General features: G+C 55.9%; 1 protein-coding gene across 1 annotated transcript in view; it reads right to left on the bottom strand.

Annotated features, from left to right (window-relative positions):
* CRHR1 (corticotropin releasing hormone receptor 1) overlaps positions 1 to 15,466 on the bottom strand; it is a 42,769-nt gene extending 27,303 nt beyond the window's left edge. The window contains exon 1 of the mRNA XM_037493829.1: positions 15,405 to 15,466. Within this exon, the coding sequence (XP_037349726.1) occupies positions 15,405 to 15,437 (33 nt within the window). The 5' untranslated portion in view covers positions 15,438 to 15,466. The remainder of the gene's footprint in view (positions 1 to 15,404) is intronic.
* Between the last annotated feature and the right edge of the window lie 7,143 nt (positions 15,467 to 22,609).

Raw genomic sequence — 22,609 nt, 5'->3', positions numbered from 1 at the left:
AGCCAGTTGAAGCCAGCTCTGCCAGGTTGGAGCTGTTTGGAATTAGTTGGCTATCTCTCAGTCCTTAGAAGTAATCTGACCTGCCCCTTTCCAAAAGTGAGCTTTCTGGGCTCCTCTACCATTAATGTCCTTTCCTACCCTCCTACCCTGGCTTCCACCCACTCTCCCTGTACCAGTTTCTTCCCCCTCAGTCCCATGACAGAGGGAGGCTCTGTTTCCCTCTCACCCAACTTGAGGTAGAATGGATGGCTCCCAACTCCCAGTCAGTCAGCCCCTTCCCCCTCCTGTAGGAAGCCCTCTTTGTCCCAGACAATTCACCCCATTATCGCTTAGCTGTGTTCCTAAGTCCTAAGTGGGCTTTATTTACTCTCTTCCTTTCTGGCACACTCTCTGTGGCATGTCATCATAGGGATCTCTCCACTCTTACTGGGTCAAGCTTCCAAGTACACCCACAGCTCTGCACCCCAATCCTGTGGCCAGCACTTGGGTGTTGGGTTTAACAAACTCACTCTTGGGGCTCAAGAGTGATTAGAACAAACCTATTCATGTCTCTGGCCCCAAGGAACTTCCAACACTTTATTAATCAGTAATTAAATGTCACTGTTTCCAGAGAGATGGAGAAATATCTTAACCCTCATTTTCCAAATGAAAATGTGGAAGCAAAGAGGAGGAAGCTGGCAAGTGGGTGAGTACCTCTCCCTGGCTAAGCAGAGGGAAGTAACACATCAGCTGTTTGGCCAGCAGTCAGGGGCCCCCCAGCTGGCATGGCCAGAGGTCCCTTTTAGAAGGAGATTGGGATCCCTGCCCCCAGTTTCTTGCCTCACCCCTGTTTCTGCCACTCCCCGCAAACATACACGAAGTGGGGCTCCCAGAACAGCTCAGTCACAGGCAAATTAAAGAAACTGGAAACACCCTCTTCGAAAATAGCCCCGCTGCCTGACATCCCCCCATTATCCTTCTAATCCTCAAGCCTGCTTGTGGTCCAGACTTCCCGATCCCCCTAAAGGCACAGCACATTCTGTTTGTGCTGAATTGTCATTGCTTCCCAGCACGCTGGACCCCGCTGGCGTCTGCAAGCCTTTGCCCACCCGTTCTTTGCCCCTTCCTCACCCTAGCCTACCCCTTCACCTGAAGGGCTTAGCAGTCCCCAAAAGCCAGTTCCGGGGTCCCCTTTTGTCAACACCTTCCTTACCTTTCCAAAGCAACTCAGTTCAGTGTCCCCCCCAGTCAATGTGCCCTTGTTGCCTCTGACTGGACCCTGACGCTTACGACACCTGCACATGGGAGCCCTGGGCTAGTCCTGAAGGTTTGGAAACCATCTTGGCACAAAGTACTTATGCCCCAAGGTTCTCCTCAGAGGGCAAACATATAGACTGGTGGGTCTGACCCCACATCTGACTGTCCTGGGGCAAATAGTGGAGGAAAGCAAACCCATATTCATCACGAAACCAAACCCAACGCCCCAGGGCAAGACAAAGGGTGTCTCTGTCTTGGCTGCCTGCCTGTAACCCTGACCCACAGTCTCCTCCATGGACACTCTCAGGGCCGGTTTTGCATTATGCAAAGAAAAAAGCTTCTTAAGATTCTTGAACCAACCTCTCCCCTCAGGAAAGGTCGGCTTGCACTGAAGCTGTGCTGCGTGTCCCCCCACCCCACACCTGCTGTGCAGCAGGGTTTGTAAAGGCTTCTGGTAGATTCCTGAATCACGTTTCCATGAAAAGCCGGTGTTTTCCTGTGTATTTCCGCCCAACATACATTGATGTCCTCTTCAAAGTTGCCTCCAATTTCCTATCTCCCTCAATGGGCAATTAGTTCATAGTGGAATAGGCCCCCAAATTGCAAGGATGTTGTTTGTTTCCTTCTAAAGCTAAGAGTTCTTTATCTGGGATCTACCAACACAAGGGGTGGGGGTTGTAGGGTAAGTGAATTAATTAGGCTTTTTATGCCTCTAGCCTCTGTGGCTATTGTCTGAGCCCTTGATTGACTGATTGATCCCAAGTGCAAAGAGCACTTGGGGGTGTGGGCCCAGGCGCCTGATGGTGGACACCTGGAGGATGGGTGCGTGGGCATGCGTAAGTGTGCACAGCTGAGCCTGGAGGCCAGTGATATAAGGGCAGCGTCTCTCAGACAGCTCTGGAAGGACGGCTACGAGAGGACGAGCAGACCATGAGATAACGCCTTCGAGAGCCCAGGAAGCGCTGGATTCACTGGGGGCTGGTAAGCCTCACAGCCCCCCGTCTGCCCTCCCTGCGCCTGGTTGCCCCCCAAGAGGGGTGAATCCCATAATTAAATGCAAAAGTTTGCATTTAATTGACAGTTAATTGAAATGAAAACTGTTTCCTGGGGTGGGGGACAGAGCTTCCTCCACTTCTCAGCAATGACTAACACCCACAAAAGCACTTTGGCTGGAGTGTGTGGCAAATGGGGGGACCTGGATTCTTCCCCCAAACCAGAGACATCACTCTCTGAAAGCAACCAAAAAGTGACTCTGCCCCGAGAACCCCGACTTTTTCAGGTCCTTCCGTTGGCTGTTGCAGGTGGCTTTTTTTCAGATCATTTTTGACAAACCAAGTTTTTAGGACTCAGGGAGGTTCACTGTCTTCTAACAGCTGGTCAAGAAAACCAAAATGGCACTTTGACGCGGAGCTGGCAGGGCGCCGGGCTCTCTCTACGCCAGCCCAGCAGCTCCAAGGCCCCCTATAAAACCTGCTCCAAATCTTTCCTCTTGCCAGAGAGCCAAGCCTTGATGTTAAATCTGCGAAGGGTGAGGGTGTGCGTGCTGCGGCGCCATGACGACATCGCGTAAAATGACAGTCCCAGGGCAAGTGTTACCCTGACTTGCGGGGACACTGCAGAAAGCACGAGGGCAGGTCCCCTGCTCCCCATTTCACAGGGTTTTGTCGTTGAGATGCCCAAGGTCACAGAACTGTTTTCAGTGGCTGAGTGGGGAGCCAGGAAGAGGCGATCCGTGTGTCTTTCCAGTAGATGAAAGATGGTGCAGGGTGGAACCTTCTGGCCTGGTCAAGCCCAGGTCGGGTCAGGGCTGAGGAAGAAGGGAGGCGCAGAGGAGAGGCGAGCAGCACCCAGCCCAAGAGAGGCGGGTGGGACAGTGGGAGTCTGACAGCTGCCTGCCCCTCCCGCTCCCGCTCCAGCTGCTGCCCAGGCCCCACCCCTGGGCCAGTGCAGCACGTGGCTGGAATCGAAGCTGCCATCTCAATTCCCAGTGTGACTTTGGCATAAAGGTTAATCACACCCGGAAAATGCTTATTAGCGACCATAAATAACTACATCACTGCAGCTCAGTTTGGTCTTTAAGGCGCAAAAGTGCAATTTTCTTTGATGGGATGATTTGGTAATTAACCTTTGAGGCATGGTCCTGAAGGGCCACTGGAGGGAGCAGAGGGGTTTCCTGGAGGCACCTGGAGCTGCCCCCACCTCCTGCAAGTTCATGACTGGTAAGGAGAGGGGCCTGCCCTCCCTCCCCTCCACCTCAATGTCTGCTGCTCCTTTGCTGCTTGGCTAGGCAGCTCCCATCGCCCCCAGGGAGGCCAGGAGCGTGATCCTGCAGCAAGATTCTTCCCTTCTACTGAGGTCTGAGCCCAGTCCTGCCAGACCGTGGGACTTTGTGGCATCACTTTCCCTAGAAACGTCTGTGGGGTGTGATCATGACTTAGTTGCTCTGGGGCCCAGAATCTTCCTCAGCTACCGAGAGGGCTGAGCTAAGAAAGCTTCCCTCTGTTTTCCTCTCGGGCCCTGGGGATTCCCGAGCAGTGGACCATTAGAGCTGGTCAACATCATCATTTGTCGGTGTGGAAAATGAGGCCCACAGAGGGGAAATGAGAGCCCAGAGGCACCAGCTCTACGGAGGCACTTTAGCAGGTCAGGGATGAAGCTGGACTTTTCCTCCTTCCCTGGCCTGGGAGCCTGTGGCAGGCCCAGACTTGGGAGAGAGCCTGGACTCTCAGTGTGGCCAAGATAGTGGCCCTCCCTGGTGGGCGCGGGGGGGGGGGGGGGGGGGGGGGCAAAAAACACTGCCTCCTGCTGGTTGAAGTTGTCTTAAGCAAAGCCAAGAGAAGAAAATCTAAATATGAAAAAGAGGAAGGGTCATTAATTAAAGATTGTTCTAAAGAGCTAGGCTTCCCCATTGCATTAGAAAACCAGGGCATTGGGCCTCCCGGGTGGCGCAGCGGTTGAGCGCTGGGTTGCGAAGCTGCCTGCAACCTCTGCAGCCGGTTCAATCCCCGGCTGCTCCCCGGCCACCGGAGGAGGGTCCCACATGGCGCGCAGACCTCTCCTGCCGCCCGCTGCTCCCCTCAGCAGTGTCCTTCGGTCCTTCTGCCTGCTCTGCTCCCCGCTCTGGCTCTGGTGAATTCTCTCACCCTCCCGCGCTTCTGACTGTACCCAGTGCATGTATAAACCAAACAAACAAACAAATAATAAATAAATAAATAAGACATGCCTCTAGAAAATTTAAAAAAAAAAAAAAAAAAAAAAAAAACCAGGGCATGGATGGCAGAAATTAAAGGTGCGACCAGCTCTTCAGAGACCCGTCTGTGCCTCCAGGGGTGGGCACTGAAGTTAGGGGCTGATGGCCTGTGGGGCTGGGCAGGGCACATGCAGCTGTGCAGTTTCTGTACTGCTCAGAGGTGCCAAGCACAGGGGCCACTGGCAGCTAGAATTGCAAACTGCAAAATGAGACTTGGGATAAAAGGCAGCAAGGCAAGAAGCCCTTTTTCGGCCCCCTAGACTGGCGGGACTGAGTAGCCTCTTCCTCCACCCTACCCAGGCCAGGTCAACCCCCGCCCCTGCATGGCAGTCACAGCCTGTCTCCCCCCTCAAGGCAGAGTGTGTGCTTTCCCCCAAAGTGGGTGAGCAGTGAAAGATTATTCTAGGCAGATGAGAAATAATTTATTGTTACATTTAATTAACTTAAATTGCTGTTGTGCAGAGAGGAAAAATGGGAAGGAAAATCTCCTGCCTACGGTTTGGGGGAAGGGCGCCCTCCTGGGTGTTCCCCGCCTCCAGGCCTTCTCCTTGGGGCCCTGGGCTCAGAGTGTGTCCTGTCTCCCCCCCCCCCCCATCGCTACTTTACTCCTCTGCTCCCCTAATGAGGCCTGACAGCAGAGCAAAAAGCCATGGGCTGCCTGCTTCACCATCCCAGGGCAAGAGGACCTGCAACACCCCTACCCACCGCCCTAAAATGTACACATGGCCCTTCAAGGGTCCCAGATACAACCTTATAAGCTCTTTGAGGGCAGCGTCTGTGGTTGGCCATTTTTGTACCTTCTATAGGGCCTGGCAGAGAGTTGGCCCCATCCATGCATGTTGAATGAATAAATGATGGACGGATTGAATGAATGAATGGGTTCTCACATTCTGCCCTGTTTGACCATGGGTTCCGTAATGATTCCCACCAGGACATTTCCTAGTCCCCATTTTTCCTGCATGGTGCCCTCCCCAGCTTTCTTACATGGACCGCGCCCCCCACCCCCGCCCCTTGGACTCTTGAGGGGATGGGAAATACAGCACTGAGATCCTGTTCCGACACCTACAAACTTGCACTGTGCCTGTAGACAGTCACGCCCCAACCCCTCCTTGCCTGTCTCTTCATCTGTAACCCGAGGAGGTCAGTGTGTTCCCTAGCTGGGGCTCAGACTCCAGGAGACTATAATTCAGACCTCTAATTTGGGGCGAGAGACCCACCCTGGAATCTCGTATCTGCCCCTTCCTCCCTGCGTGACCCCGGCAACCTAACTTCTCTGATCCTGCCACCCCGTCCATAAATAGGGAGAGTAAGAAGGATGAAATATCTACACCCTAAGTCTCTTGGAAATAGTTCAGAGAATTAGATCATGGTAGACACACCAAGCATTCACCAAAAAGTGGTGATCACTCTCGCTCCACTGCTTGCGAGTTGTCTTGGCTGACCGGTTGAACCCTCCAGAAGTGTTCCTGGTCCTTCTGGGATGATCTGGGGGTGATTACCTCTCAGAGTCACTCACTGATATTTTGTCATACTCATAGTGTCTCTCGATTCCTCTTTTAAACTCCATCTTTTACAGAAGGTGAACACTGTGATTTTTGTCATTCAGTCCTTGGCCCCAAGAGTAGCCGCTTTCACTATCTTCCCACTGCACGGATGACCGGGGATGCCAGCAGAGATGGCGGCTGCCCGAGGTTGCTTTGCAGGGTCGCGGGAACACCTGGGATGGAGCCTGTCCCAGCCCTGGGATGTGCCCCTGGGTAGGACAGCCCTTGTCCCTGCCTGTCCTGGCCCCCTCCCTACCAGGCCTCCCCAGTGTGGACCCTCCAAGGACAAGCGGGTGCAGGTTTCTTTGGCCTCTTGACCTCTAGCTCCAGGCCAAGCACTGGCAGGGGGATCTAGAGAGTAGCACCTGTCAGTGGTAGAACCCCAGAAGGCCTGGGTTTACTTCTCTTGGGGGGAGCCAAGCCGTACTGGGACCCTTGCTGCTCCACCATGATGTATCAGTGGCTTCAGAATTGGGAACCCATCCCTGGGGTGGGGGGGGCATCTGCGCCTCTGGGAGGCTGAGCCGAGGCTGGGGCAGCTCTGGAGACACCAGCCACGTGATTTATTTTATTTGTGCATACAAGAACTGGGGTACAGGCCAGAGATGTGGAGGGTAAGAGGATTCACCAGAGACAGTGGGGGAACAGAACAGGCAGATTGACTGAAATACACTGCTGAGGGGAGCAGCGGGAGAGTCAGGAGAGGTCTGCTGTGCCATGTGGGTCAGCTCCCTGGCAGGGGATCAAACTCATGCTGCAGTGGCTGTGGAGACCTTCATAGGTTGCGTCTTAACCCCTTATGCCTCCAGGGAGGCCCCTTGAGAAGCTACATTTTAAAAGGGATGTGAAGAGGGCCGGGAAGGCAGAGTGAAATCATCTGCTGGCTGGAAATTAGGTTCTGCTAGAAAATCCCAAAGGGTTTGAGCTGTTTCCCTGGAGAAGCGGCTGCCTTCCCAAGCCACGAGGGCTGTCCTGCTGGGGCTGCTGGACTATCAAATCCTGGGAAAGGGGCATTTAGGACAGAGATTAGGAATAACCATACACTCATCCACGAGACAGGCGACGGTCCTGTTTCTCTGCATGTAAAAGAAGTGAATTAGATGAGACTAGAAGTTTCCAGACAGTGCCTCTGGGAGATGGGAGATTCTGCTTCTCAGGCTTCCCCACTTGAGATTTGGGGTCAGTAGGCCTGAAAGGAAGCCCAGGAGCCTCTCTGTGTTTTAATCCTCTCTAGGTGATTCTGAAGGATCATCAGAATTGAGGGTGACTGAACTAGTCCACTCATTCCAAACTAGGGGTGATTTTGTCCCCCAGGGGACATGTGGCAACGTCTGGGGACATTTCTGATTGCCACCATGGGGGAGGAGGTGGGGCTTCTGGTATATGGTGGGTAGAGGCCAGGGAAACTGTGCAACATCCTCAAAGGCACAGGACAGCTCCACAGCCAAGAATGGCCTGATCCCAAGGGTCAGGGGTGCTGAGACTGGCCCCCTGGGCTGCAGGGTCCTACAGTCCCTTCCAGCTCCCAGCTCTGAGAACACTCATGTGCCAGCCCCTTACTGAGGTTGGCAGTGAGAAGATGGGGAGGGTGAAGGGACCCTGGGAGAACAGGAGAACAAGAGGAAGGGGCCTTCAAGACCCCAGGGACCTCGTGCCAGCCTGACGCTGACGGGAAAATTCCACGGGGCCCGCCCCCACAGCTGGTGTGAGAAGTTGGGCTTTCGCAGTCTGGCTCATCAGGGAGGCCCCCGGAGGAGGAGGGCCTTGAGGGGCGGTTGGGCTTTAGTGTCAAGCGGACGGAGGGTGGCGGGGCTGGACGAGAGAGCTCATGAGTGAAAGCCATAGGTCCCGTCATCGAGTGTCCGTGTGGGCAGGCCCCTCGCCACACAGTCATTTCTCCCCTAGTCTCCCTCTTGGCCCAAAGGAGGACCAAGCCCAGAGAGGTTGTGCAACTGGCCCAAGGTCACCCAGCCAGGAGGTGGCGAGCTGGCTCCAAACCCAGCCCTCCTGCCTCCTCAGCTTGAGGGATAGGGCTGTTCCCCAGGGGTGATCTGCTTCTCGAGGATGCACACGAGCTACTGCATGGGTCCCCAGTTTTCACAGCCCAGCAGTGGTGTCCGTGGCAGGGGCCAATAAAGGAGAGAGGGGAAGCCAAAGGCTGTCGCTGGCCCACCCCACCCACAGTGAGCTGGAGGGTTGGGACAAGGAGACAGGACCCTGTGGAGGGAGCCAGAACGCCCCCGCCCCCCACACTGCTGCTTCAGCCTCATAGCCAGCAAAATCAGGGGAGCAGCAAGGAGGGAGCCCAGGCTGCACCAAACACCCCTTCCCGCTCCTCCTTGGGGTCCAATGCACCCTGGACCTGTTCGCAGAAGAACCCAGGTTCTGAGAAGGTTCTGCCTTTACCCTTAGTCTGGTGCCAAACTTCCCTCTGGCAACACCTCCCACGAGCCCTGCCCGAAGCCCTCATGAAGGAAAATGCTGTGGGGCCAGGACTGGAGCCGCTAAATGTTGCTAAGCAGCTCTGACTGCGGGACTTGCTCAGCCACTAGTCATAAATCCACACACAGGCAGAGGAATCTGTCTAGCTTGTCACCTCCGTGTCTCCTGTCACCACAGCACCTGTGTGCGCACAGCCAGGTATTCAGCAGGGAGCAGGGGCAAGGAGCCAGCCGCTACTGAATCAGCCTCCTGTGCACCTACTATGTGCAGAGTATGGGACTAGGGGCTGGGGACACAGTCTTGCTCTGCTTTGAAGGAAGTCCTCCTGCAGAGCTCAGAATCTGAACGCTTCCGAGCTCAGAATCGTCTCTGGTGAGATGAGTGACCAGAGGACACGCCAAAGAGCTGGCGCCCCTGTGGTCTGAGAGCCCAGGTCCACCTCGAGCAAGAGGCTCAGGTCAGGGGGAGGAATAACCAGAGATGAATTTAGATGGGAGGGCTTCCCGGAAGAGGAGGTAGGACTGGTTCAGGGAGGTCTGGGTGGACGATGGTAGAGACGCGGAAGCCCGAGAAATGAGTGTTTTGTTAGGTGGGGGGCAGGCAGAAAGGAGGACGGTGCAGCTGAGGGAGAGGCCAGAGGTGAGGCTCGAGGGACATGGGAGGGTCCAGTTCTTTTGCCTCTGGAGTGAGACACTCCAAAGAGGCCCTGACGGGGTCATGCATGTGGGTTCTGGTGCAGAGGCAGCTCAGCAAAGGGCGCATCCAGTCAAAAGAAGCTGGGGAAATGGAGGGGACACTCAGGTGGGGGCAAGGCAGGGGCTCACAACAGCTAGGGACGCAGGCTCCTTCCGAGGCCCGGCCTCCTGGCCTCCTAGCCAGGCACTGTGCTGGGGAAACAGTGACGGGGGCTGTCCACCGGCACCACTCTGCTCTGCCCTGGCTGCCCTTCTAGACGCAGCCCTCCGGCCATGGCCTCAAGTTAGCTGCCGGCGCTGCCGCCTTGCTGGTGTCACTGCTGAGAGGAGAGTGGAGGTGACCGGACAGCAACCTCTGAGGGGCCGTGGGCCCGGCCATCACCGGAAGAGGTGGACAGACAGGACAGAACGCGGGGGAGGGGGTTGGGGGCCCAGTGAGGACCACAAAGGCAACAGGCTGTGTTCCTTGTGAAGGGGGTGGGAGGAGCCCAGTCCTGTGGGGCGGGGGAGGGCGTGGGGTGGCCTCGGCAGCCTCCACCCACTGGCTTCGGAGGTCCCGCTCTCTGGGGCGCTCCTGACAGCTGAGGGAGGCTGCAGGCAGCAGGCTGGGGGGGCCCTTCGGGAAGTGCTGGGGCACGCGTTCTCTTGGGTGCTGGGAAAAAGCACACAGCAAGAATGACAACAGACACGCAGGTCTTTTCCTTACTAACACCTCTGCCCCTCCCTCTGCCCCTCCTCGCCTTCTGGCCCTCCCTCCTGTTGCCTTTTCTTCCAGACCGGTCTGTTTCCACCGCTCTCACGCCAGTTTTGGCCAGGGGTCTCCATCCCCGCGGCACCTTTCGCCTCGCCCTCTCACTGCCTGTCTCTCGGCCGCATCTGGTAGAGTAATAAAATCATCCGCCCTCAGCAGCCCAGGGACATCAGCTGCCAGTGCTCTGACAGGGGCCGCCGCAGGGACCTGGACCTGTGCGACCCGCACCCGAGGCAGCCCAGGAATTTCCCTAAGCCCGTTCCCAGGGTCGCCAAACCCCTCCCGGGCCCCGTTTTCTCCCCCAGCCGGCACAGTCCAACACTTCATCCCTGAGCCACCCTGGCTCTTCCCATTGCTGCCCACAGGCACCCACTCATTTCTGTCCCCCATGCTCCCCACAAGGGCGGGGCCGCTCCAAGGAGGGGCTGATGGCTCTGGAAACCATCCCTCCTTTCACATACCCTGCCCAGGAGGCCGGAACATACAGACCGAAGGGGAAGAGCCACCCCAGGCTGCCTTCCAGCTCCTCGGCTCCATGGACCCCCAGGGGTACTGAGCAATATGCTGTCCCAGCCCTCCCAGAGGCCCTGACCTCCCAGCACTAAAGCTTTAAGTCTCCCATCGAGCCTCACCATAGGACCGCGCGCAACCTTCTAGAACTGGAGGGCAGACTCCAAACTGCAGCCAGTCAGCCTAGAACAAACCCTGCCCCGACCTTCAGCCGGGAAGCAGCTGGACCAGTCTGGCCACTTTCTGTCCTGGACTCTGACCTAGGAGCCCTGGTGTCTGGCCAGAGTGGCTGAAGATTGGAACAGTTGGTGGGGGGAGGGGGCAGTGTGCACCCCATAAGTAAGCACCTCACTGGGGTTGCTCCATGGGGTCCCTAGGGCCAGGGTGGGTTAGTGGAATTACCTGCATTCACCAGACAGAAAGACCATCTCCGTTTGTCCCAGAGACCGCTTCATGGGTGCCAAGGGGACAAAGAACACATTAGAGTCAAGCATTTGAATCCATCATTCTGTGTCCACAGGACTGTCTCCCAGTGCTGCATCTCAACATGACTGTCTTACAGAAAACTCCCTCCTGCCTTCCAGCACCTCAGTTTTGTTGAAACAGAGCTTCATAGAATAGCAGTACCAGCAGATGCTGACAGCCACGGTGGGTGGCGCCTCCCCAAGGGACAAGGCAGGAGACAAGCATTTCAAAAACACTGAATGGTGTGACTTCCCAGGGACTCTGTTGACAGCCCGAGGCTCTTAAGTAGACAGCAGTCATTTGTAATCAACAAATTCATCTGTTGCATCTGAAACTGCAGCTAAGATCTCCACTAGGTCTTAACCCCTGAATGGGCTCAACTTTCCTTTGGTTGAGCTCATGAGCTGGGAGAGGTCACCCCACCCCCTCTTCACCCAGGAGAAACAAGAAAGGCCCAGGTCACCTGCCACCGACTGCACCTCTCCAGAGACAGGGGAGCGGCTAGAGCTTCACAGGCAAGGCTCTGCCCCGGGATTGGGTCCTCGAGGTGTGTGGGTTGTTCATTAGCCGTCTGCTTGCTTTTCTTTTTCTTTCATTACCACAGTGGGCTTCAAGGGCAGTGCCAGGCCTCTGTATGAGAGGTGGATTTATGCTATGGCAATTTGGGCATTCCCCGGCCTTCTTTCTGTTTCGACGTGACATGGTTCTGTCTTACTAAACTGGAGGAAGCCACAATAAAGCCACCTTCCCTCCAGTCAACAAACTGAAATGCCTACTGTGTGCAGGGATGAGTAGGACCAGAGCTGGGTGCAAAAATGTACCCGTTGAGTGACCAAGAGCTGCCAGTTGTTTTTCCTGCACTATCTCATTTCCTCTGAAGAGCGGTGGCCTTTGCAACTTTTTCTGAAAGCAAACTCTGTGCCAAGTGCTGTTCCAGGTTCTTCCCACATCTCACCCTTACCTCCACCTTATGAGTTAGGCACTGCCTCTGTTTCATAGTTGGGGTCACTCAAGCTCAGAGAGGTCCCCTGGGGAGGGGCCGAGGTGGGGGCTGCGGGAGCTGCATTCCACTCTTCCCCAGTGAGCTGTGGCCGCAAGGAGGGTTTGGAAGGATCTTTCCCAAGACATGAAAGGGAACCGGACTAGCCCTGCTGACAGAGAATTGGTTGCTCAGAGGGGGAAGCTGACCTACCTGAAGTCACACAGCCAGGTGAAGGCATAGTTGGCACCACATCAGGTTTGTCAACTGTTGGGGTAATGGTCTTTTCACCCCAATATTGCTGCTGAAATGATAGCCCCTGTGCCTGCCACCTTCCTTTAGGCCACTCCGTGCCAGGGCACAGGTCCAGGGCCTGGCCAGCATCACAGGCACTTGGGGTGGTGCTAAGGTCACCTTGAATGCTCTGAACTCCTGTGCAGATGAACCCTGCTGGCTGCTGATGCCCTCTGGGGAGTCAAATGTTAGAGAGTGAGAAATGGATTTCTTTCCACTTGAGCTTGTCCTTCCTGGCTCTGGGTCAGTGTCCTGTTTTCCACAAATCTAAAGGATCCTTGAGAACTGGACCCATTTGAGCTCGCCTATCCTCAGGGTGGGTCATGTGGAGCCTGAACCACATGGCCTGACGTCCAGCTCCCTTGCCTCCGCTGCTAAAAGTGGTGACCCCACATGGAACCCCACACTCCGAGGCAGCCGTGGCCCCATCCTGGGCTTGCTCGTTTGCCTTCCTCATTCCTCCCGTCCATGCTTCTCTCAAAAACCTGGCTCCAAAGCATCTGTCAGAGAAACAACTTGGAAATGCACCGACCTAGGGATGCAAAAGGAACATGTACTCGCCAGCTACACAGTCTCCTCTGGAGGCTTGGCAATGACACGGGACAGGCTTGGGCCGTGACAGTCAGCGAGAGGCCAGCCAGAGCTGTGCCCACACCCGCACGCGAGAAAGGGCCTGCAGGGTAACAGTAGCTGGATTAGGAGACGAGGTTATAATTTTCCTCTCTAGTTTTCAAACTTTGTATAAAATGCTGCCAGATTGCTTTTGTAATAATAGCAATAAATAAAACCAGCTCTCTTCAGAACTCACTCTCCTTTAACAGCCCATGTGGTCTTGCTTTCTCCACCCCTCAGGCACTGGAACCCACCGGCCGGAGCCACCCCGGGGTCTCCGTGCAAGAAACTGCAGCTGCTAGGTAAGTGGTGCACAGGTGCTGGACCCCACCATGGGGTGGGGGGAAGAGACAGTATTTCACCTGTCTTCTTCACATCCACAACACACACATCTCCCCCATTCACACACACCCCCTCTTAGGTGCACTCACACACCTCTCACTATTGCACACTCCTACATACCCCCTCTCAGGCAAACTCACACACTTTCTTTTCACCCACATCCTCACTCACACTCTCCCCACGTCTCTGTAATGAGTCTGTGTTAGCGCTGCAATGTGTAGATCCTTTCCCAACGCTGGCTGACTTTTTGAGGAGCACAGTCAGGTTTTGGCTAACCCTAGACCCACACTTTATACTGACAAAACTTCCTGAACTCTCCACCGGCAGACACCTGGGGTTTTAAGAGCCTTAGAATATTTACTGGGAAAAGATAACAGACAAAGCCTCAGAGTCCACTGTGTGGGTTTGAATTCTGGTCCCCCTCTTGCTAATTCTGGTGGCCACGCACATGTCCCCTAGCCTGACTGCCCCTCAGTGCTGGTTCCCTCTTCCTAGGGCTGCTACGAGGACAAAATGTCTTAATATTTGCAAAGCAGGTAGAACAATGCCTAGCAAGCTGTACACACGCCACTAAAAGAAGAAAGGAGCCATCTGAGACCACCATTAACCTCCCATTCAGTCCCTCCTCTCACTCCTTGGGCGTTTAGTGAGCACCTACTGAGTTCATTAGCCAGACATAAAGAGCATACGTCTTTATGTCCCTCTAGTAGGAAAACAGACAGCAGAAGACTTTTTTTTCTTTTAGGAAAATATGATCATTCTAAGCAGATCTGCATATGATTCTAAGAAAGGCTGGAGAGCAAATATATACCTATTCCCATGTACACTTAAAAAACCCAAAAACCCTATGTCTGAATCCTTCAATCCATTTCAGATTCAATTCAGTCTGAGTTGTGAATTTAGACCCAGGTTTGGTACACACTGGGCTTTTGGAAAGTAGTTTCATTCAGGGCCATTTATTCAGTCACTCTGGATGTTTTTCTCCCTGTCCCCACGCCCTTCTCCATGATCGTCCAAAACCTCATCTCTGGGTTCACCCCCAGCCCTCAGTGAATGTTTGGGGGGTGGGAGATGGGTTTGATCAAACCAACCCTCAATCATGGAAAAACAAATCAAAAAACCAAACACTGTCAAGTCGGGAGAGCAGAGGACCGGGAGCCTTCTCCACTGATCACCTAGCAGCGGTTGCATTTTAAAAATCTTGGTGGTTTAACTCAAACCAAAGACTTGGTTTAACAGCTGATGGAAAAGAAAATTCAGTCAATCCTCACTCCTCCCCCGAACCCGTTCGATTCCTTTGAATGCAATCGGCTTTTTACCGCGCCGAACCCAGCCAGGCTGGTGTGGGTGAGCCAGGCCCGCCATTCTGGCCCTGGGGGGGGTCCCGACTCGGCGAGAGCGGCCGGGGCGCCTCCGCGGGGGCCCACCCGCCTCCCTCCCGCTGCAGCTTGCGCGCTTCCTCCGCCCAGCAAGCCCAGGAGGCTTCGGGGAGCGCTTGGCACTGGGACGCGGCGGCTGTCGCCCGCGGTGGGCCCGACCGTCTGGCCCCCGCGCCCCCAGCCCTTCCCGGCGCACGCAGCCGGCGGGCAGCTTCTCGTCGCCCCCAAACTTCAACCGGCAGACGCTGGACGTGCAGCCTGGCCACTTTCCTAAACTCCGGGCGCTGGAGCCGCTTGCCAGAGCCCGGGCAGCAGCAGCCGGCGCGGCCGCGGGCGCAGCGCGAGGACCCGCCAGTGCCAGGGCTGGGGCGCGCGCTGCGCTCCCGGGGCCGGCGGGGGAGCGGCCGCCGCCGCCAGATGCACCGTCGCCTCCCGGGAGCCTGCGGCATTGATCAAAGGCTCGGAGGCCACGAGGCCATTCATCTCCCGGGACTTGCGGCTCTTCCCGGAGCGGAAGGGTCAGGAAGGAGCTCCCGGGAGTGGGCGGGGGCGTACGAAGTGGGGGAGCAGAAGAAAGGGTGCTGGGCGGGTGGGAAACCCGTCTCTAGAGCCTTCTGTCCGGGACCCGGGTCTGCTTGCGGGGCGGGAGGGGCGCCCAGGGTGACTCCCGGAGCCCCGAGCTCCTCTCCGCGCAGGGCTGGTTACCCCAGGTGGGCGGACCCCTCCTCCGCCGATACCCCCGCAGCATCGCCACGATTGCTTTTTTCACCTGAGTTCTCCCCCCACCCACCGACGCCGGCTCCGAGGGTCCAGGGAGCGGGGGCGAGGCTGCCCCCCAAGCGCGGGCGCCCCGGTCGCCCCGCGGCCGCCCGCGTCCCGCGCGGCCCGAGCTCCCGCGCGCTTACCTTGACGAGCCGGAGCTGCGGGCGCCGTCCCATCCTCGGGCTGCTCCTCACCGCGCCGGATGCCTGGGGGCCTCGGACATCCCCGCGGGGCCCGCGGGCGGCGGCGGCTCCGGGGGCGCGGGGCGGGCGGGCTCCCCCGCAGCGGCCCGGCCCGGCGCGGACACTCGCCTGCGCGCGCGGGGAGTCCGGCCGCCGCGTCCCGACCCGGCCCGGCCGGCAGCCGCCTCTCGCCCGCGGGAGCCGCCTCGCCCCCGCCGCCGCCCGCCGGGTCCACGCCGCTCGCGGCTTCGGCTCCCACCCTCGCCTCGCGCGCCTCCCGCCGCCCCTCCCGCCCCGCGGGCCTCCCCCGCGCCTCGCGCCTCCCGCCGCCCCTCCCTCCGCGCCGGCCCCGCCGACCCCGCCTGCGCCGCGCCGAGTGCGGCAGTCTCGGGGCGCGCTGGCGGCGGCCGCGGCCGGGAAAGCCGGGGTGGCGGGGGGGGGGGTGGCCTGGGAGGGGCGCAGCTCCCCGCCTCCCGCCCGGCGTGAGGTCCGGGTCTGGGGCACTGGAGCGGCGCCGGGAATCTATGGGGGGCTCTGGGAGGCGAGAAAGGGGCAGCCCAGCAGTCTAGGGCCGCCGCGGAAATCGGGGGCAGCGGGGAGCTGCGTTCGGGGAGTTCCCGCCCTGCGGCCCCGAGGCGCTCCCCACGGCCCCCACCTCGGCAGCGCGCGGGGCTGGCCCGGCGCGCCTCCCCCGGCCCTGGGCGCAGACGGGCGAAGGCTCCCCCTTCCCATTCATTCGTTCCCTGCAGTCACTCGTTCACCCGCGTGTCCACCCATCCATCTACAGACTAGGCTACTGGCCAGTGTGATCACAGCGGGGGGCTGAGCCTGAGAACCCCTCGATGAGGGGAAGGGGGTGACCGCGGCGCCCCAAGGACTGGTCTGCACCTGAACGCCACCGAGGGGAAAGCGGAGCTTGCGATGCGCTGCAGCCTTGGGGGGTTGGGGGTGCGCGGGTGCGCGGGTGGAGGAGCAGCCACCACCTGGAGGGGCCGCAGCGCCCCCTCTCGGCAGAGGCCGCAGCAACGAGTCAGCCGCGCGGCCCTTCGGGTCACGCTCCAGGTTAGGGTACCGGCTCCCCATGCGCCCCCCAGCCCCGGGAAGTAGCTCCTGATTCCTGCTGCAACTTAAACTTTGTCCTCCGCCTGCCGCTGGAACTTTTGGCTTCCTCCCGCCAGATCTGAGCGCAAAGTAGAGAAATCACCCCACTCAGCAGAGCGCGTCCCGCAGCCCCAAGGCAGCCCCAAGGCAGCCCCTTCCGAAGCAGCTGAATGTTCTGGGCAGAGCAAGGCCCAGAGTCACGCCGTCAGCCAACTTGGAAAACCAAGCTCTGAACCTAACTGCCCGGACTCTGTGTGCTGCCGGCTCGCCCGCTCCTCCCTCCACCCACTCCACCTCGCAGGGCCCAGGGGCCCCGGTCTTCCTTTAAAACGGTTGCTGTTGGGCAGAGGTCCCGCGACCCAGCAGGCACTACATCCTGGCTGGGACACAGAGGCCCGCAGAAGAGCAAGGCAGTGACTTGCCTGGAGCCCTATAGCTGGTCCAGCTCTCAGCCTCCTAACGCCCAACTCCAAATGCCTGGAGAACTGGGTTCTGCTGGAGTTTGGGCCTCTGAAGTGGGGAGGGACCTTGCTCTGGAGGCCAGCTGGTCATACTGGCTTAGTTACCTCAATGGCACCTTTGAGAAGTACACAGACCCTGTTGAATTCATGCCCTGGGGGTAACTGTGCTGTGTATGGCACCGACTCATCCCAGCTAAACTCGGAAGAGATGTCTGCCCCAGTCAGATTGCCAACGTGTCGTTCTTAATAAAAATGAAATGCATAGTGGTCGCGTGTGGTATGGTGCTGGGGTCCGGCAGCCTGAGGTTGAGTCTGGGCTTTTCCGCTTACAAACCTGGAAAATTATTTAACACTGTTCTAACACTGTTCTATAAACCTGGAAAATTATTTAACACTGCCTCAATTTCCTTATCTGTCAAATAGGGGTAGAGATATCAACCTCCTGGGGTTATTGGGAGGTTAAAATGAGTTAATATTTGAACAAGGCTTGGAATGATAACTGGAACGTAGGGAGGCCTCAGTGAAGGTTGACTATAGTTACATCACCATCACCATCATCATCACCATCAAGGGCACCATATGCTGATGTCAAATGTGTGGGCAGCATGGGCCCTGCTGGAAATTCTTGATGGGAAGCAGAATTCTTCATTAGAAGGTCTCAGCAGAGATTGTGGAACCAGAGTTGTGGAAGCTGGGGGTTCTTCAGGGAGGTCTACCCAGCCCTGCAGAGGTCTGGCTCCACCCTGGCCCAAACAGATAGCCTCAGATTTCCAGATTCTGTGTTTCCCTTTGTTTAATAAACAACCATTCAATTTTGCCATTTTGAGCCCCATATCCTCCCCTTGACATGATCTTTAAATACGCTAATGCCATCGATTAGGCTGTAATGAAGTCTTGCTCTTCTTGGTTTTTTGGCCTGGGATTCAGACCTCTTTCTAAAAGGGCATATGGATGGCACATCCTCCCCTGGGTGGTGACTGTCTGTGTGGATTTCATTGACTTAACCTCAAACCGCCCCTCCCCCCCACAGGTGGCAGGAGGGTGGCTTCCATATCACTCTAAGGCCTACTTATTTATAGTTTCGGCCTTGACCACCTTTGGGTTACGAGAGCATTATGTTTAACATCCCTTCTGTAAAAAGATTCCAGATCCCCTTCATTTGTCCTGAAACTGCTTCCTTCCACCTTCAAGAGCCTGCTTTCCTCTGCGCTGCTTGATGGAGCCTCCCCCCTGACCCCCTCTGCCCCCCAAACTGCTCCAGCCAACCAGCTTGGTGGCTCAGGGTGGTATTCTGAGGCAGTCTCTCCATTCACTCCGCTCAGGACAGGCCCCCAGTCCGACCCTGCCCAAGTTCTTCCCACACCTCCGTTGCTCACTCCTTTCCCTGCCTGGGCCCAAACCAGAGTCACTTTCATTCCTAGAACCTGCCAGGTTGGGAAGAAAGGAGATATGTGAGAAATCTAAACAGGAATAAAAGACAAGTCTTTGTTTTTCTAAACAGAGACGGCTGTGGGGGCAAGCAGTGACGAGTGGGACCCCGTGAGGAAGGCTGAATGTGCCCCTCGACATGCGGAGCCCTTTGGCTTTTACAATAGACATCCCAAGAAGTGCGGGGGGGCGGGGGGTGGGGTGGGGTCTGCATTGATACTTCTCAGACTACTTATTCAGAAAAATCAGTTCTTGATTTTTAAATTTTGAATCTGCTGCAGACTGATTCTACTGCAAAATACAGTGGAAATGAATTGTTAGAAAAAATGAAATAGAAAAAGACTTATAAAATAAAGCCCAATTAAAAAGGCAGCTCCAGTGCACATGCAACTAATCTGTCAAACTGCTTAAACATTTCTAAATATTCCCCCTCAATTTCTGCACTTGTTTTCTCAAACTGGCAACAGAGAGTTTGCAGACAGATCACGCTTAGGGGAGCGCTGAGCTGGAAGTCATCTGAAGCCTGAGGTCAGGAAGATGGCCTCCTGACGGGAGCAGCTTATAAAATCACACAAGCATGGTGTTAATGACTCCATTCATCTGTGCATTCATTCAACAAACACTTAATGAGCAACAGCAATGTGTCGGTCACTGTTGGATGTAGAGGTTAATAAAGATTAATATAATAGGGCCCTGCCCCTTAAGATGTTCACAGAGAGGAACAGGAGACAGCCACTTGGATAAATAATTAAAAGCTAGTGAAATCAGGTCAATAATAGACCAGGCACCGTGGGCATGGAGGCAGGAATATTAATTCTGCTAGGGGCCACAGGAAAGGTTCTACCAAGGAATTGACATTGTGCTGGGGTCTGGAGGCAGAGAGGCAGCTGCTCAATCCCATAGGCCACTGGCACTCCATAAATAAGTTAATATGTATAAAGGACTTAGTGCAGCACCTGGCACAGAGGAAGTGCTTTCACAAGCATTAGCTTTTTGATTATTAAATCTTAGGTATCACCACCACTATCATCATCATCCACCCAGGACAACCCATCTCTGTTGCTAAGCTTTGGCTTGGGTATGAAGATCACAATAGGCAGCTCAGCTGGGGGGAGAGGGCAAACTGGCCTTGACTCACCCCCTTAGTTAAGGGAAAGAGCTTTCACAGAGGTGAGTTGGGAGTTGAGTATAGAAGAAAATGAGTGTGGACACATGAAAAAGAGAAAGGAAGGTTTTCAAGGCAGGAGGGTTCCTTGGAGACACAGTCCATGGGGCAGGGGAGGGACTGGTCTTCTGGGGACAGGTGATGGGGGTGCAGTGACTGGGTGAGGCTCGGCAGAGTTGAAGGTGGGGTGGGGACAGGCTGAGGCTCTCCTTGGATAGGGGGCTTGATATTATCCATTCGAAACAACAGACAAAACGATCCTGATGAGGATGTGTATGGCAGTTTATACTGCACAGCTCCTTCACAGACACTTTCTCATTTAATCCTTCTAACAACCCCGCAAAGGAGAGTATTAATAGCCTTACTTTGCAGACGAGAAAGCTGAGCTCAGAGGTTGATACCATGCCCAAGGTCACACGGCTGGCGCTGGCACAGGCAGGATTCCAGCCCCATGTCCCCTGCTCCCACACCAGATATTTTCCAGGGTACCATGGAGAGGTGACCTCCGTCTAGCCCAAGAGACCATTTCCCAAGAGGGAAATGATGTTCTAAGGCCAATTTTTCCCTTTTATCCCAGTGGGTAGACAAAAGGGACAGGTGGAGACAGCCACCGGACAGAGATTGGCAATGACAGCAAGGGTAGCCAACTCAGGTGGCCTTCTTCCCCCTCCCCTCCCCCCTCTTCCCCTCCTCCTTCTCCTCCCCTCCCCTTCCTTCCCCTCCCCAGATCTGGACCTGTATCAATCAAGGGCAAGTGTGCTTACCCTGGGCATAATTATCATATTTTTGCATTTATTAAATGTATCCAAAAGGGTTCTTGAAGTTGTTTTAAGAAAACTTTTTAAAGGCGCACTGAAGTAAGAAGGGTTGGCACCCTGGGAACATTCTGGAAGTGAAAACAGATGAGAGGTGCCAGTCAGAAGGGCAGAGTCAACAGGAGGGCACACTCACATGTGTTTGCGCCCCTCAACATCCCCAATGTACCGACAGTCCCCACAACAAGGGGTGATCTGCTCAACAGTTCTGTGGTCCTGAGGTTGGGGCCCTCGGCCTGGACAACTCTCTGGTACCATGGACAGCAGAAGCGCCTGCTTCATGAGGTGGTGGTGCAAACCTACATGTTCTCTTCTGTCTGAAGTTCATAGGAGGGCAAGAGCTCCCCACTCTGCATTTCCTGAGCTTCATAATTTCCAAAACACTAGGGCCCCAGGGAAGGCGCTGAGGTAACACCAATAGTGTTACCTGCTTAAGGCTGCCCAGCCAGACTTGAGGACTCTAAGGGCTTCTGTGGACATTCCCCTGGGTTAGACCCCAGCCCTCCCCCATGCACCTCTTTTATAGGTACACATTGTCCCTTTCCCCTAGTCATAAACCCCCACTGGGAACAAGGGGCACTCAGAGAACCTGCTGGGCCAGTGGAGAAGGCGCTATTATTTCCATTTTGCAGATCAGCACATTGACGTGGGGCGGTCAAATATATCTAGCTCCCCACGGTGCTGAGCGCTGGAGGCAGAGGCTGCTTCCTGGGCAGTTCCAGCCTCCGGCACAATCCTGCGTCTCAGCAGATGCCAGGAGAGGTGTTTGCAGTTAGCGGTCAGTGTGCCCAGAGGGTGAGGCCGCAGGATCCTGTCCCTGGGGCAGCGCCCTCAGTAGATACCCATCACCTCTGGGTCCTTCTCATCACCTGTGAGGTGCCCCCCTCTCCTGGGGTGTGAGCAAGACCCCGTCCCTCCTCCCCGCCCCCCCCCCCCACAAAGCAGCAGTTGCAGCTTCCTGGTGGGAAACCCCAGCACTGAGCCTCAGCCCAGCCTCTTCACCCTTGCCTTCTCTTCCCTGGGTTTTAAAAAGGGCTTAGGGCAAGACAGGTGTCCCTCCAGATTCCTGGGACTGTCTCTGCTGCCCCAGAGAAGCCCACGCAGATGGGCCATGACCGTCCCTGGCCACTTTGGAGTCACAGAACAAGGCAAGGACAGACTGAAGAGGCAGGCCAACCTGCCGCAGTGTGTAGGCCAACTCTGACCTGGATGTTAAACTGTATGTTTAAAAAACTATAAATAAGCCACTGGAAATATGAATTTTGATTAACTATTTAAAAGTGTGATGATGACATGGTAGTTAAGTATTTCAAATGAGTCCTTATCTTTTAGACACACAAACTGAATTATTTACAGACATGATGTCTTGGGTTTGCTTTGAAAGAAATACAGGAAGAGGAGGAAATGGGGTGGGGGGAACCTTAATGCAACAAGACTGGCCGCAGGTGCTAATTGTGGGACCTGGGTGATGGGTTCCTGGAGGCTAACGTAATAGACACATTTAAGCATATAAAAAAATCACAGCCTGTTAGAGTTGTCTGAGACCTCTTAGGGAGCCCATAGACCAGGGTTTCCAAACCATTTTCTGTGGAACCCCAATATTCCAAAGTGATGTCTCAGGGACTGCTCGAGAGATGAGGTGAGGGGAGCAGGTATGATGGGGGAGCTGAGGAGGGGCTCCGAGGGTACACTTTTGTTTCAACCAGTTTCGTATGTTGGAGTTCTGCAGATCTTGTTTTGGGAAAGACTTCCTTGTGCCGGAGGAAGCGAATTTTCCAAGGCTGGGGGTGCTGGAGCACAGCTGGGCAGGGCCCGGTCTCCTGACTCTGCCTTCTGGGCTCTCCACAGCGCCACACTGACTTTGCCAGACCTGGCCAATGCCCCACAGTCCCTGAAAGACCCAGTGGACCTGAGACCTAGGCCCAATGAACCACAGCTGGGATGGGGGCTGCACTGTGCCCCTGAGCAGGGCCCGGGGTATGTTGCTTTCTGCAGGTCACTCATCACCTGATTTCCAAAGCCAGGCCTGTGGCTCAGAGCCAGCCTCAGCTTTGCTGCTGCCGCCATCTGGCTGGGTCCCAGTGGCTCAGCTGGATCGAGGCCAGCACCTCCAGGCACACCCCGGCCAGGGAAATGCTGACCAGCGCTCAGCCCACAGGCCACACAGAGCAGCTCTTTCCAGAAGAGGACAGACTC

The sequence above is a fragment of the Talpa occidentalis genome, unplaced genomic scaffold (genome assembly GCF_014898055.3).
Source record: "Talpa occidentalis isolate TD23 unplaced genomic scaffold, MPIMG_talOcc4v2.1 talOcc4.7, whole genome shotgun sequence".
Lineage (NCBI taxonomy): Eukaryota > Metazoa > Chordata > Mammalia > Eulipotyphla > Talpidae > Talpa > Talpa occidentalis.
Note: the sequence above shows the minus strand (reverse complement) of the source record. Positions and strands in the feature narration are given on the sequence as shown.